The 16,167-nt window shown below is 47.9% G+C and overlaps 1 protein-coding gene, 1 long non-coding RNA gene and 1 pseudogene across 2 annotated transcripts; all 3 read left to right on the top strand.

Moving 5' to 3' along the window:
- The first annotated feature begins 429 nt into the window (after positions 1-429).
- Positions 430-5,256, top strand: LOC119348827 (annotated as a pseudogene).
- LOC119348826 (metacaspase-5-like) lies at positions 3,662-4,173 on the top strand. The gene has a single exon (XM_037616814.1). The coding sequence runs from the start codon at positions 3,750-3,752 to the stop codon at positions 4,161-4,163; it is 414 nt and encodes a 137-aa protein (XP_037472711.1). The 5' UTR covers positions 3,662-3,749; the 3' UTR covers positions 4,164-4,173.
- Positions 5,257-11,786: 6,530 nt separating the features above from the next.
- Positions 11,787-13,778, top strand: LOC119348828. The gene is made up of 2 exons (XR_005169127.1): positions 11,787-13,264; positions 13,358-13,778. It is a non-coding gene; the product is annotated as an uncharacterized LOC119348828 (long non-coding RNA).
- The last annotated feature ends 2,389 nt before the right edge of the window (positions 13,779-16,167 follow it).

Here is a 16,167-nt window from a genome sequence, read left to right as displayed (position 1 = left end):
CCAGGCGCAGGCGCGGCGCAGGAGGGAGCCATGGCCGGCACTGGCGACGGCACGGCCCTGGCCCTGGCACAGGCGCGGCGGCGAGCGGGAAAGGCTGCGGGCGCGGTAGGACCGGAGCAGGGCATGGGCGGGCGGCCATGGCGAGCGAGCGCGAGCGGAGACGGCTGGCACTGGGGTAGCGGACGTTTTTTGGGATTGGCAGCCGTGTTGGGCGCCTCGAACGAAACCCGAACACGCATGTCCGTTTTCACACCTATTGCCACCCCAAACGGACGCTTGCGGTGGAGTTGGCCTAATAATGTAGGGCGGGCGGCCTACCGAAGCTGCACGAGCACAGTGTTTCTCAAAAAAAAAATGTTATTATCCGCCGCCGCGTCGCTGAGACCAACCCAGCACAAAGCGACGACCAGGTCACACACGGCCACCAACCACCCAGCAGCTGCCAGATCGGAAACGCCAGCAGACAGCCGGCGCCAACCCAAAAAGCCCCAGTAGCAAACCCCACCAAATCCACGCCATCATTTCCATCCATCGGACTCCCCGAGGCCCGCCGCGTCGCCTCGCCGCGCCATCGCCGTCGCCGACGACCGCCGACCGAACCCAAGGATGGGGCGCAAGCGCGCGGTGCTGGTGGGCATCAACTACGCGGGCACCAAGGCGGAGCTCAAGGGCTGCCACAACGACGTGGCCCGCATGCGCCGCTGCCTCGTCGACCGCTTCGGCTTCGACGACGACGGCGCCGCCATCCGCGTCCTCTCCGACGCCGACCGGGCCGCGCCGCAGCAGCAGCCCACGGGCGCCAACATCCGCCGCGAGCTCGCGCGCCTCGTCGCCGACGCGCGCCCCGGGGACTCCCTCTTCTTCCACTACAGCGGCCACGGCACGCGCCTGCCGGCCGAGACCGGCCAGGACGACGACACCGGCTACGACGAGTGCATCGTCCCCTCCGACATGAACCTCATCACAGGTGCGCAGATCCGGAGACGCCCTTTCGTTTTCGTTTTTGTCTTGTGCCTTGTTTGCTCCTGTAGTTGTTCTGTCTCGAACTACCGGTTAATCAGCGGGGATGATCGACTCGAGTGTGGTTGGTGAGATCTGAGAGGGACGTTATTTGATTGATTGTCACGTTTTTACGACTTGGCGGATTTAGCGCTGTAGTAATTTCTGAATTTCTGACTGGATTAGTTTTTAGGTGACTGATGATTTCAGATAGTACATTGTGGCAGTACTGATTGCAGACTTTTCACCACATAGCGCAAAATATTTGGATATAACATGCTATTTATGCAAGATGACAAGAGACTGCAGGTGATTTGTTTGATGTCAGATTTCTTCTACCAAAATTTGCAAGTCACCGAATTTTGGTTTGGTTTGCTAGTAGCAAGAGTTTGTTACATCTGGTTACTAATCCAAAGTTTTCCAAACACTAACCTAAGCTGAAATATGTTGCTGGACTAGCAGGATATAGGCTCTACGCCCTTAGCCTAAGTTGCTTTAACGAATTTTGTCATGGAACTGATCGCAAACATGAAAATAACCAAGCCCTGCATTCCTTAAACTAGTTTAGTCCTAGACAGGCAGAGGGTACCAAGAATTCAAACCTGTAGTGGAACAACACAAAATCAAACTGTATCATAAGTGAGTAGGGTCTATTTTTTGTTAAAGTAGTTCACTGAAGATCTGTTTGTGAGCAACCAGGTAATGTTTGAATTTGCCACTTGTTGGCTTGCCGGACTCATGATTTTTCTTTTCCCGCAATAGAATGCTCTCAGCCTGCTTCAACTCATAGGCAGTTAGGCACTTGGGTTGATGGTTATCTGGAGATTTTTCTACTGCTGTAGTAATCCTCCTGCTTTCAATTATTAACTACTATATCGAGAAGGCAACCAATACATAGAACTAGAAGTAGTGAAATTAATAACCAGTAATATCTTGCATCTCTTCCTGTCAATCGTTCTAATTTCCTTCTGTGCACTGCAGACCAAGATTTCACAGAGCTCGTGCAAAAAGTCCCTGATGGCTGCCTGTTCACCATAGTCTCTGACTCCTGCCACAGCGGTGGCCTACTTGACAAGGCCAAGGAGCAGATTGGCCACAGCACAAAGCAGAACAAGGCACAGCAAGGCAAACGGGAAGAGCGCTCTGAATCCGGCTCCGGCGGCTTCCGGTCGTTCCTCAAGCAGACCGTCCGGGACGCGTTCGAGTCCCAAGGAGTCCACCTTCCTCGCCGTGGCGGCCAGCAGGGTAGCTATGACGACGCTGAGTCCGAGGAGCCGAGCCTGGACTCGGGCACAGATGGCCACGTCAAGAACCGGTCGCTGCCCCTCTCGACATTCATCGAGATGCTCAAGGAGAAGACGGGGAAGGACGACATCGAGGTCGGGTCGATCCGGATGACGCTGTTCAACGTCTTCGGCGACGACGCCAGCCCCAAGATCAAGAAGTTCATGAAGGTGATGCTGGAGAAGCTCCAGCAGGGGCAGCACGGCGGGGTGGTGGGCTTCGTGGGCGCCCTGGCGCAGGAGCTGCTCAAGGCCAAGCTGCAGGGCAAGCAGGAGGAGCTGAAGCCGGCCATGGAGCAGGAGGTGCACGGCGTGGAGGAGGTGTACGCCGGGACGACGGCGAGGGCGCCCCACAACGGCGTCCTCGTCAGCGGGTGCCAGACCGACCAGACCTCGGCGGACGCGACGACGGCCAAGGGCCTGTCCTACGGCGCGCTCAGCAACGCCATCCAGTCCATCCTCGCGGAGAAAGACGGCAAGGTGAGCAACAGGGAGCTGGTGCTGAGGGCGCGCGCGCTGCTGTCCAAGCAGGGGTACAAGCAGCAGCCTGGGCTCTACTGCAGCGATAGGCACACCGAGGTGGCTTTCATATGCTGAGAGCGCCGTGAAACATCATCCGTTGTCTTTGTCCGTCGATGGGAGGAAAAACGTTTTCTCCCCGTGTGTCAACTGTCTGCTATTGTCTGTGGACTGTGGTTTTGGAGACCTGGACGCCATGTGTTGCTAAGATTGGACTGGTCGATGTTTCATCACAGAATAACAATCACATGCTCTGAGGTTATAATATACTCCCTCCGTCTCAAAAAATAAGAACGCATAGTATTAAAAACGTTTTTATATTTTGGGACATACTCCATGTTTCTCAAAAGCAGAAAAAATAGATAAAAGTACGGGATAACAGGTTCCCACTATCTTTATACCATATACAAACCTGCCATTACATTATCTGTATGTATCTTACTTCCACTCTGCTGCCTTTTTATGGTTAGTGGCAATGTATGTACTCTATCTTACAAATAGTGCCACAACTATCATGGAGTAGCATAATAATGAGATCATCCGTGGTGAAGACATTCATAGCTGACCTGACGCCAACGGAATGATTGGCGCCACGAGCCAATATACGAAAAAGCTAGCACTGGCCCAGCAATGCTACACGTACAAACGATTTACAGGCTTTTACAGGATGACCTTGATTGATCAATAGGTGAGCGGGGCGGCCCATCCCCTGAAAATTAGGGGGGAAAGGTTTGTGATTGGTTGTTAGATGGAAGGAGCGTGTAAAAGCGTGTAAGTCTTTGTATGTCTAGCATTTTTGCACTGGCCAGCGATCATCATCTCGAGCAACCTCCACCAACCCACCACTAGTGCCTGCCAGATCGGACCGCCAACACACAGCTCGCCACCCCACCAGCCTCTGAGCCTCGTCGCGTCCTGCAGCGCCACCGGAGCGCGCCATAGCCGACGATGGGACGGAAGCGCGCGGTGCTGGTGGGCATCAACTACCCGGGCACGGAGGGGGAGCTCAAGGGCTGCCTCAACGACGTGGCCCGCATGCGCCGCTGCCTCGTCGACCGCTTCGGCTTCGACGGCGCCGACATCCGCGTCCTCGCCGAAGCCGACCCGTCCACGCCGCCGCCCACGGGCGCCAACATCCGGCTCGAGCTCGAGCGGCTCGTCGGCGGCGCGCGGCCCGGGGACTCGCTCTTCTTCCACTACAGCGGCCACGGCCTGCAGCTGCCCGCCGAGACCGGCGAGGACGACGACACCGGCTACGACGAGTGCATCGTGCCCTGCGACACCAATCTCATCAAAGGTAAAGATGAAAAGTGCTCCGGATTCGTCTTGGAGCTGTTACTGTCTGATTTGACTGACAAGTGAAGGAGCTCCTTTGCCGCAGACCAAGATTTCACGGAGCTGGTGCGGAAGGTCCCCGATGGCTGCCTCTTCACCATGGTATCCGATTCGTGCCACAGCGGCGGCCTCATCGACAAGACCAAGGAGCAGATAGGGAATAGCACCAAGCAGAGCAAGGCCCAGCAGCAGCGGCAGCGACCTCCGTCCGCCGGCGCCAACCTGTGCGCGTCGCTCCTCGGGACCGTCCGGGGCGCGCTCGAGTACGTCGGCATCCGCCTCTCCCGCCGCGCCAAGCAGGCGGCGGGCTCGCCGGCCGGCACCGCCACGACGAGCCGGTCGCTGCCCCTGTCGACGTACATCCGGATGCTCAAGGAGCAGACCGGGAAGGACGACGTCGGCGTGGGCTCCATCCGGACGACGCTGTTCCACCACTTCGGCGACGACGCCACGCCCAAGATCAAGAAGTTCGTCAAGGCCATGGTGCACGGCAAGCTCCGGCATGGCGCTGACCAGGCCGCCACGGTCACAGAGCTGGTCCCGAAAGCTAAGCCGGAGGGAGGCGAAGGCGGGAATCAGGCCGGCGCGCTCGGGCCAGCCATGGAGCAGGAGGTGCGGGGCGTCGAGGAGGTGTACGCGGGGGCCGCCGCGGCGAAGGCGCCGCCGCCACGCAACGGCGTCCTGATCAGCGGGTGCCAGACGGACGAGTCCTCGGCGGACCTGACCACGGCCAGCGGCGTGTCCTACGGCGCGCTCAGCAACGCCATCCAGGCCGTCCTCGCGGAGGAGAATCGCGGGAAGGTGACCAACAGGGAGCTCGTGCAGAGAGCGCGCGGTCTGCTGGCCAAGCAGGGCTACGTCCAGCAGCCTGGCCTCTACTGCAGCGACGAGCACGCCGATGCTGCCTTCATATGCTGATTGTCGAAAAAAATGCTAGACATACAAAGACTTACACGCTTTTACACATTCCTTCCATCTAACAATCAATCACAAATCTCTCCCCCTTGATTTTGAGGAGGATGGGCCGCCCCGCTTACCTATTGACCAATCAAGATTAACCATCCTGTAAAAACCTGTAAATCGTTTGTACGTGTAGCATTGCCGGATTGTCGAGGCATCACATCGGCCGTGCTGTGCGGTGTGCGAGTGACCGTGTACTCGCGTGTCGTTGGGATTTGCGCCGTGTGTTAATTGCATTTTGTGCTGCGGCAATGGTGCAAATTTTGGTCTCCTCGTACTGTATTTAGGCACCTTTGACACGACAAGGATTTTTCATACTTTAAAAATGAAGGGTTTTTCTTTTCAAAATCAACGCACACGCTTACATAGACGCACATATACTCACCCAAATGGACGCATACTCTGCACCTTCAAGAGACTGAGAGGGCGGGTCTTGAGATTGACCAAGTCACCACCTCTTAAAAAATATTTCGTCTTTATATAAGATATACAAGTGTCAAACCTATAGCTACAACCACCCTCGTATGCATTCAACCGCGAGTTGGTTTGCTACTTACAAAACTAGAGTTAATGGTGAGACTCCCCCCTCCGCCCACCCGGGCGACTCGGGAGCGATCTTCCCTCCCGCCGGTCTAAGCCCCTTCCCCCCTCGCCACCACACGAGGCTGGCACCGGGCAAGCCCGCGACGTAGCCGGGGGATGTGGCGGCCGACGGGGCATGTGCTGCTCCTTCCCGGTGGCGGAGAGCCCTGAATCTGGGGTGGCAGCCCCTCCGGCGAGGCCCCCTTTTCTGCAGCGAGCGATGGAGACGCGTGGTGCTTGGTGGTCTAGTTGGGTGGCCGGCGGACCATTGCTAGATTGGCGCCGCGGCATGGCTACCCATGCTACTGATGCCGCTAGATCTAACCGCTTCTCGTCCTCCCTGCTTGGTGTGCTTCCCTCCCGCCGGTTCTTGTCCTCGCTGGCTGGCTAGCTGGCTGGTCCTCAGGCTGTGGGCGAAGCTAATGGTAGGGTTCCGGACCGAGAGAAATGCCTGGCTAGCTTCGTCCAGTCGCGACGGCAACGACTCCCGTGGGAGCTGGTTTTGTTCATGGAGACATCGGTCAGATCTACCCTACCTCTTTCCACCTCCCTGCCTCTCGGGTCAAAACCCTAACTACAATGGGCTGTGACGACGCTCTCGGCACCGTTCCCTTCTTGAAGGCACTGCCTTGAGAGTTCTGTGGTGGTGGGCGCCATTTGGGTTTGACAGCAGCAGCAAATGGCGTGCCCTTCTGCATCCAAAGCTTGTGCTTTTTTCCTCCGGCGTGTTCTTACCGTGGGCTGTGTGGCGTTCGTCATGCTCTTGGAGAGCTTCGACACATTTGTTGTGCGCTCATCTTCTCTAAGTGACCACCCGGCGACATCCATCCTTGTTCTTGGAGAACTTTCCAATCTTCCGACGGTGCGGTGCCTTGCGATCCAGATGAGGAGGTTGTGGCCTCATTCTGAGATGGAGTTGGATTGATGTGTCATGCCAAGGCCCTTAGTTTTGGTGATGGAAGGGCTTTAGAGTTGAACTAGCCCATGCCAAAATCCTGCACACGCGGTCGCTGTTGTCACAACTCAACATGGCACCTACAGGTTTGGCTGCGGGTAATACGAAAAAGGCTTTCGCTCCGCTTTTATAAATAAAGCAACCACTAGAAGCACAAGGTCCAACAAATGTTCACACCGCACACGCACACCAAAGTAGCAGACAACAAAGAAAGTACAACAAAGGGTTCTGCTGAGGGCACAGGTCAACAAGCCCTAAAGAGAAAATAAAAGGCAGCAACACATGCCACGAAGGGCTAATCCGGCTCCGGTGGTGGTGGAGGAAGCGGGGGCGCCAGATGGAGAGCCATCGCACGAAGATCTGCAATGAAGGTGTTGATGGCGTCGCGGTCCTGAGAGAGGCTAAGCAACCGTCAAAGCTGCAAATACCCACACAGTTTGAACACCGTGTCGGTGGCACGTTGGAGCGAGAGACACGTTGGATCACAAGTTTATTACGAACGGTTCAGAGTGTCCAGGCAAGAGCCCCAATAACAAACCAACCACCTAATGTGGCGAGCATACTAGGGGGGGGGGCTGGATTTCCGCAAAGAGGTCTGGGAAGTTGGTGTGCCACCACTGTCCACCGACCATTTCGCGGAAAAAACTCCAAAAAAATTGCGCCGAGACACAAGTGAAGAAGATGTGTTTTGAGTCCTCCTCCATCCGCCGCGGGTAATACGTGCCCAAACCCTTGACCCATCTTTTTTCCATAAACCCGTACCCTGTTTGGGTAAGAAAATAACCACGGGTAAAAATACCCACCTCACCGTTCACTATTTAGCACATATATTTTTACACATATCACACAGAATAAGTTGGTACGACATGTAATGGTGAAATACCAGCTTATACATGACTACGAGAATAATGATCAAAGTGTGAAGTTGTGGGTGCATAAAAAGTGCAAGGACAATATTATAAGTTTTAGTGCGAAAGCGTCGTTCTCAGCCAGAGTTCATGTGAGCTTGTGTGAAATATTGGTAGATGTTTTCATAGCTTGCAAAATTTCATCATTAAGTGACATTCGTGGAAAATGTGGCAAAAAAGAAAAAGGAAATCGATGCTCCAAAATGTGTTTGAAAATAACATTTTGGAGTATCGATTTTTTTGCCATGATTTTCACGAATGTCATATGGTGATTAAATTTTGCAAGCCAGCAAACATTTTGTGCCATGATTTTCACGAATGTCATATGGTTATTAAATTTTGCAAACCAGCAAATATTTTGTCAATGTTTCACACACACCAATTTTTTTTTCCTTTTTTCTCCATTTTACTGTTCACCCAAGCTCACATGAGCTCGCGATAGAACATCTGCGTCCGTTTTAGTGGCATTATTGTGCAAGCAAAAAATCAGTTTGGGTGTAGGTGTGTAGCCACCACCGTCAGTCCAATTTTAGAACACACAGATTGTTGAGACCGGCAAATACAATTGCTAAAGAGAAAAGTCTAAAAAAAACTTATACTCGTACTCAAAGTCTGAAAACGGCCCTGAAGTCTGAATCCCTGGAATCGTCACCCTATCCTTTCTAATCCCGCGTATCCTCGTTGATTTTTGGCAAAAGCTCGTTTGTGCTCCGGGTTAGCTGACATGGCACAAATTGTGGCTTAATCAGATGCCACTTTACCCCCTCTTGCTCTCATTTGGGGAGAAGAGTGGTTTATCAGGTACCTCCACTCTTTCCGACACTTTACTGCAGAGATATAGAATTTGTGACACCTTGTCATGAGTAAATGTATATGACTGATTTGCAATGTGTTGCAAATATATGATTCTCTAAACTTCTAGCTCAGATTCTTTGAGTACGTGGATATAAGGATTGAATTTCAATAACATTTCTAATTTATTTTCTCGGCATTCTTTGTGGTACTTATCTCCCCCTAATGCCGAAAAATATCCTTATTGCTGATGCAATTAGCATACGGGCTATGAATAATTTTGATTGACGGATACATTGTTATTCCTCACATAGATCCCTAATTTTCTGTGAGTGCCCATTGATGTACGCTAGAGTGGTGATATCGGCATATAACTGAATTATCGCAGATGGGAAATACTTTGTTGATTTCCACGTAGTTACTACAAGGGGAAAGTAGTATGATATGCAGTTGGTACGATTTAGATCATACTTAAGGTGTGTAAGGCCGTATGTGTCCAGCAAGAGGCTGGTAAATTTACAATTCTTTAAAAGTGGTCATCATGTAATTCATTTGACTATCTTTGATAAGAAATTTAGTTAAACCATTTTGGGTATGTACATAGAGTATCATAAAAGTCTCATGAAATGAGTTCAACGACATTGTCCATTCGAATTGGTTTGTCCTTTATTCAAGAGAATTTGCTCCTACTTTGATAAGTTAAGCAATTTAATGGGTCAAATCATGGTTGTGTGTGATAAGAGACACACTTTAAAAATATTTTATGAATGTGTATATGAGTACCATGAAGTATCTAAATTACCCCTGATAATGGTTCAACATTCCACATATATCTTTTGAAAATGTGTTCAAGGAAGAATAAGTGGCTCATTTAGAATTTAAGGTGAGAGTTCCTTAAAACTGATTTCCCCTATTGCACATGTGGTGCACATATAATCTGATGATATGGGGAATATTTTGCAACTTGTTAAGTTGTGACCAACCGAATTGTCAACAATTTTCAAATCATCCCCAAACCAGGATGACTAAGGCTATCAAGCGTAATATTTAATTTATTAATACTTAGAAAATTATTGTGTGCGCAACAATATTGAGTATGAATTGAAACATACATTCAAATTTATTGAATATTGTATCCAAGGGATATGATATTGGACATTTTACTACATGTAGTAGTATAAGTATAGGCTAATAATATGTTGGGATAATTAGGAGATTACCTGAGGTCTCCAATATTATTGAGTGCAAATGTTTTCATCCTCCATTTTCTGCACTAGATTTTGGTCCTCCTTCTGATGAAGATTCTAAGAACAATCCTTTACCAGAATTTGGTTGTTATTTGCAAATTTTCAAATTTATCCCATTGAACTTGTAGGTCATTTAATAAATTTTTGGTGTGGTTCGACCATATGTTTGAGGGTTTGGTAATCATATGTACAATATTTATATAACCACACATTTGACAAACTTGAGAGTTGTCTTTTGATCATTTAAAAATGACCGATTCCTATTAAGAGACAATTCTGTCTTTGGTTGTCTATTAGACTTCCACTTTACTTCGAATTCCCCATGGTTATATTTTGTGACCACTAACTTGCATAGTATTCTCGGTACTAGCAAGAATTTCAAATAATGGTATAGCACCCGTTGGGTGAATCTGGTGATTTAAAAAAAATTCCATGTTTCTTGATCATAAAAATGGTAGTACCATCATAAGAGGATGTAAAGTGTATTAAGGGCATATGAAAATATTTGATCACGAGATCTCAACTTGAAGTTGATTAAGTGACAGAATTGTGATCTGTGATAGACTTGAGGTCTTGAAAAACGAAAGGAATCATTCGTGATATGCTCAAGGCATCATGTTTATATTAAGGGAAATATCCAGCGTGAATAAAAATTCATCCATTATGTACTTAGTTTGAGAACTAAGTGAAGTTGGGACACATAACATGCATATGAGTGTTGCAACTTTAGAGTCACCGCCAAAAACATAGACGTTGCATGTTTGACATTGGTTAGTCACTGTGAAAGTATAGCCACAATGTGATGTGGACATTGCAAAAGTGTGAAGACACTCAACCATTGCCATAATTATGGGATCCATCTTGATGGATGGAGACTGTAATTATAGATAGTGACATAGGCTTCACTGCCATGTATTTTACCAATGTAATAGAAGTCAATCACGATTATATGCAAATATTTACGTAGTTTCCTATGACATATTCAAGCAAAATGAGGCTTAAATAGTTGATATTAGCACACAATACCATTTTGGTATATAGTGATTGCGCATAAATAATATTTACTATGATAGCAAAACTTTTTAGTGAACAACAACAAATGCTTCAGAGGAGCAATTTTTTTTAGAAAGCTGATGCTTTTATAACCATATGTGTAGACCTCAATTTATATATGATAACACTTTGAAGATAATCACCAATATGGTGTAGATCTCACAGTAATAGAAAATATAGTCTGACTTTTATCAGTAGATGTTCCTATCTCTATTACCTTATGTTATGCTATATTTAAGAAAATCACTTTGAAGGTAATCATCTATCAGAGTGACATGATGTAGACCTTGCAGTAATAGTGGATAGTCTGCAAAATTTTGCAGTAGATGTCAATATTACCTTATGATATCTTGAGGTAGTCACATCTATTATTAATATTTGGATTAGCAATGTGAAGGTAGTCATCTTATCAAATGACAAGACGTAGACCTCACAGCAGTGGTGGATAATCTGCAAATGGTGCAGTAGATGCCACCAATACCTTGTGATTCACAAATAAAATTTGGGTTAGTCATATTAAGTATGACAAATTATAATTCTTGTTTGCGAGAAAATTAATTTCTATTGCAAAAAGTTGTTGTCTAAAGATCGCATGTCATAAAAAAATGTTTGCGGTAAAGACACATATGATGTCTTAAATTTCGGAGGAATAGGTTCTGAAATATAGGCAAAACACTCTTTTGCAATGGTATTACTGTAATAATACATATATGTGTAAAAATAATAATTTACATACTTATGAAGGCATGATGTCTTCAAATGAGAATTTTACCCATTGTAAAATGGTGAATAATTATGTCTGCATAATTTAGGATGAACAGAGGTTCTCCCATATATTTTTTCTAAAAAGCAAGATCTTAGAATAGAAATAATAATAACCAAAGAGTTAAAGTGTTAAAATAGTAAACCTGGTGGCTTATATGTAGTTAACAGATAATCTGAGGATTAACCTGCAAACCTGGTTGGCCTGAGGGCCTAATAGAGAAATTCAGGGGCTAAGAAATAGATACGATGAAGTCAGGTGACTAAAATGCAAAAGAGCCAAATAGATAAGGTTCCATCGTTATCTTCTCTTTGTGTGTATATACTAGTACGAAGGAAGCAATCGATTTGTGGCTTCAGTTCTGCATGGAGAGTTGGAGACACTACCATGAATCACCAGCAAGGCCGATTGCCACCGTTGCTCGGACTTAGCGCGGGGCCTCCTCCACCGCGTGATGCGGATGCGCTGCGGAGAGCCGGGCCGAGGGCGTCGTCGCCGCCGCGCTTTGCGTCTCGTGGCCTGCCACCATGCGGTCTGAGGACCACGCCGCTGGCGTCCGGGAGAGGCTCTAGCCTGCCTCGCTGTAGATGAGGTCGAGCCATGGTTGTCGGGCGTCGCATGGTCGTCGCTGGTACGCAGGAAGTCGCCACCTCCGTGCCCGCTGGTCGCCACAGCAGGAGCGGAGCGGGTGGAGACGCGGGGCCCAAGGACCTCGCCGCCACGCCTTGTCGTCGTTGGTGAGGAAATATGCAGTTCTTTCTCCTGTACTTCTTGTTTGCGATTCACAAAATACAAGTAGTTATTAGATCTTGGATTGATTGCAAGAAAACAAAGACAAATTGAACAATGTCCTGATCCAGTTTTCCTCAAGATTGCCGGAGTTGCTTGGTGCCGTTCGTCGCTTGAGGCCGACGGGTAGCGCGGGTAGGGCCAAGCATGAGGGTGGCATCGCAGGTGGGCTGTCGGGCAGTCCGTGGTGTGCCACGGATAGGCATATGAGGACTCCGTCGCCGGGCGAGCGTCGCAAGCTGGCCATTTTGCCTCCAGATGCGGGAGAAGTGCCCTCGGCGCCTTGCCGCCGTTAAGACGCCTCCCCATCGTTTTCTTCTTGTTCCGTGTGGCTATTTCTCAGCAGAGAGCAAAAGTGCGTGATAACGTGTTTTGAGTGAAAAGTAAAGAACAGGAGAGTTTGAATGAAAGATGATCCATCAGTCTTTATTGATGATAGAAGTGGGGTATTTATACCCGGGCAGAAGTACACATGTTACTTGAGAGTCAAGTAAACTCAAAGTTACTTGAGAGCCAAGAAATTACATAGTTGCCTTGAGAGCCAAGGAAGTATATGGTTGCTTGAGAACCAAGCAACCTATCTAACAATTAACTTAATCCTATTAACTTAATTAATAATCAACTATTCTATTCTTAACAGATTTTTGGCAAAAGCTCGTTTGTGCTCCGGGTTAGCTGACATGGCACAAATTGTGGCTTAATCAGATGCCACGTTGGACTATAGTTGGCCCCCTTTCAATGTTCAATTTAGTTGCGACGGGGGTAGCAAATCAGAACTACCGGAGGGGAGAAAAAATAGGGTTCAAGGACGGGCGGCGGCGGTGGCGGTTCAGGGAAGGTAGGCAAGCGCCGCCTGAGCAAACAACGATGGCTTCTCCTTCCCCTCCTTCTCCTCCTCCTCCGGTTGAGTACTCCCTCCGATTCGACGTACTCAGGCAGAGGACGCCGTCGCAAGGCAGTATCTAGGTCGCCGGTGCCCGGAGAACCCGATGGCATACCCGCCGGCGAGGGAAGGCTACTGCATGTCGCGAAAGAAGCCTCCCCGCTGGATATCTTGGAGCGACGAGAATCCTGGAATTGTAAGCTACCGATATTGCTCTGTTCATCCAATTTCCCTCAATTTTATTTGAGTTGTCTTCTTCTTTCTTTGATTGAGTTAATTGTTGATTCAGAATGAAGGTTGTAGGTATTTTGCGTGGCATGATGATCCCCACTTCTTCGGCAAGTACTTGATGTTAGATATGCAATGAGGAGGATGAGTGTTGAAGTGATCGACATGCATGGCTAGAACAGGGGCAGAGAAATGGAGCAGAGATTGTATTGAGGCAACAAGTTCTGGAAAAGAATGAAGAAATTAATTCAACAAGAGCTAGATGCGAAAGGATGGAGAGAAATGAAATGCATAATTGTGTGTTTTTATGGCATTATCATGTTAGTAGTTGTATGTTTGTAGGAATTGTGCTAGGTAGAGGATCATTGTAATGGCTAGATGATGTGATGGCTTGATGATGAACTGGTCTGTTTATGTGATGTATGGTCATTGTACTCAATTTATGAAAATTATGAATGGAACTTCACAGTTTGTTTGGCAAATTTGACATGCGGGTACTAAACAATTGGTTGTACAGCAGTTTTTTATAATTTCATGACAGCATCTAGTTAAACTTAATAAGAGTACTATCTAGTTCATTTTTTGTTACAATTTTAGAAAAGTATCTAGTTCCAATTGGCAGTAGCTTTTTGTGGTAATTTAAGAACAATATGTGCTTCCACTTGACAAGAGAAGTATCTAGTTTCACTTGACAATAGTAGATAAATGGTTGTTTGAGGTGGGATTGAATGTGTGGCACAGAGGAGGGGGAAATGACTGCCAACTGGACTGGTTGTGAGCCTCGTAGGGCGCTCATAAATCCCATCACAAACCCATCTCCCTCCCCTGTCTCTTCCCCAACGCATCTCCTTCAGCCCCTTCTCCTCCCTTTCCTCGCAGCAGCAATGGCGAATCGTGGTGGTTGATCACTGCAGACGCAATAAGATTGCGGCGGCGGCAGAAATCGCTGGTAATGCCCTTCCTCCTTCCGTGCGTCTTGTGGTAGTTTCATCTCCTGCTGCTGGTTGTCTTTGGTTAGGGTTTTCGAGTAGGAAAATTTGTGGTTTTAGGGCTTTTCGTTTGTGAGATAATTTTGGATTTGATCTTGCATTCACATCGTATGAGTTGTATCCCCATTGATTTTTTGAAAAAAATTATGTGCCAATGCAGGTTAGGGTTTGTGCTATCATCATGGATCCGCGTGACATACTGAATGTGAGGTTTCATTTCAATGGTCAATTTATTCGAATTGGGCCTTATTTAGACTATGTTGGGGGAGATGAGGCAATGTCAGAGATGGTAAGAGACAAGTTGTCTTTGCCAGAAGTGAAAGGTTTTCTTGTTGATCATGTTCCTTTCAAAGAAAGTATGAAGATTTTCTTTCTGGTGCCTGGTAAAGAACTAGTGGATGGGTTGTTATTTTTGTGTGATGATGTTGGCTGTATGAAGACGTCTGAATATATAACTGCAGGAGGAGTTGCAGAGGTTTATGTGGAATATTTTGGGGAGGAAGATGATGAAAGTGCAAGTGATAGTGGAAGTGACTCCGAAAATGAGATGGGAAATGAGGTAGCAGGAGAGAGTGATGGAGAACCAGATGCAATCATAACTGCAGAAGAAGATGTGCAGATTGTTTGTGTAAATCCATCATCCTTGACTGGAACTGAGAACGTGCTTGTACCAAATGGGAGTGGTGTTATTACTCAAGTGATTAGCAACCCTATAAAACAGAATTTCATTAGGAAACAGAGGCCTAACATAGAGGTACAGGGACAGAGTTCTCAATTGCATGTTCCAGAAGATTACATTACTGGCACCTCTCAGGTCTTCAATCCAGGATCACAAAGTGGGAGTGGAGCAGCTCATCAACAAATTATCCATCAGCTAAATCATGCACGGGAACATGAGGGTGATGGCGGTGGCTCTGCATTTTCAGACAGTGAGGAAGATGATACTGATTATGTGGCAGGAAGTGATTGTCGGTGTCAAAACCGGCGGATCTCGGGTAGGGGGTCTCGAACTATGCGTCTAAGGCTAATGGTAACAGGAGGCAGGGGACACAATGTTTACCCAGGTTCGGGCCCTCTCTATGGAGGTAATACCCTACTTCCATCTTGATTGATCTTGATGAATATGAGTATTACAAGAGTTGATCTACCACGAGATCGTAATGGCTAAACCCTAGAAGCTAGCCTATGATTATGATTGTTGTTATCGTACAGACTAAACCCTCCGGTTTATATAGACACCAGAGGGGGCTAGGGTTACACAAGGTCGGTTATAGAGAAAGGAATCTACATATCCGAATCACCAAGTTTGTCTTCAACGCCAAGGAGAGTCCCATCTAGACACGGGACGAAGTCTTCTATCTTGTATCTTCATAGCCCAATAGTCCGGACCACGTATATAGTCCGGCTGTCCGAGGACCCCTTAATCCAGGACTTCCTTAGTAGCCCCCGAACCAGGCTTGAATGACTATGAGTCCGGCGCGCAGATTGTCTTTGGCATTTCAAGGCGGGTTCCTTCTCCGAACTCTTCAAAGTACCTGTTGTAAAGAGCAGTATCCAGCTTTCCACTTGATGTCACGCTAATCGGCTTCTGCACCTTCATGATGCTAGCTTCCACGTGTCAAGCGAATGTGAGAGTTCGGGGTATTTTACATTTACCACCTAACCATGTCAATAAATTGCCTATTTAAAGAGACGGGGATCCTCAGATCTAATCCACACCATCTCCCCCAAGCGAGGAATTCACAGAGTGTGCCCGCAAAAACCACCCCAACATGGCCAGCGCTCGCAGCTCTCCCTCCCACCCTCACGGCCCCAAAAAGGGTGATTGGAGAAGTGTTCCGTATCCCACGGTCAACTGGTGAAGTTGCAGACCCAGGGGTTT

This window comes from Triticum dicoccoides, chromosome 1B (assembly GCF_002162155.2).
Source record: "Triticum dicoccoides isolate Atlit2015 ecotype Zavitan chromosome 1B, WEW_v2.0, whole genome shotgun sequence".
Taxonomy (NCBI): domain Eukaryota; kingdom Viridiplantae; phylum Streptophyta; class Magnoliopsida; order Poales; family Poaceae; genus Triticum; species Triticum dicoccoides.
The sequence above is the reverse complement of the archived record's forward strand: the minus strand, read 5'-3'. Positions and strand labels throughout refer to the sequence as shown.

Coding starts and splice junctions, on each gene's coding strand:
- LOC119348826 (XM_037616814.1), top strand. CDS start 3,750: ATGGGACGGAAGCGCGCGGTGCTGGTGGGCATCAACTACCCGGGCACG.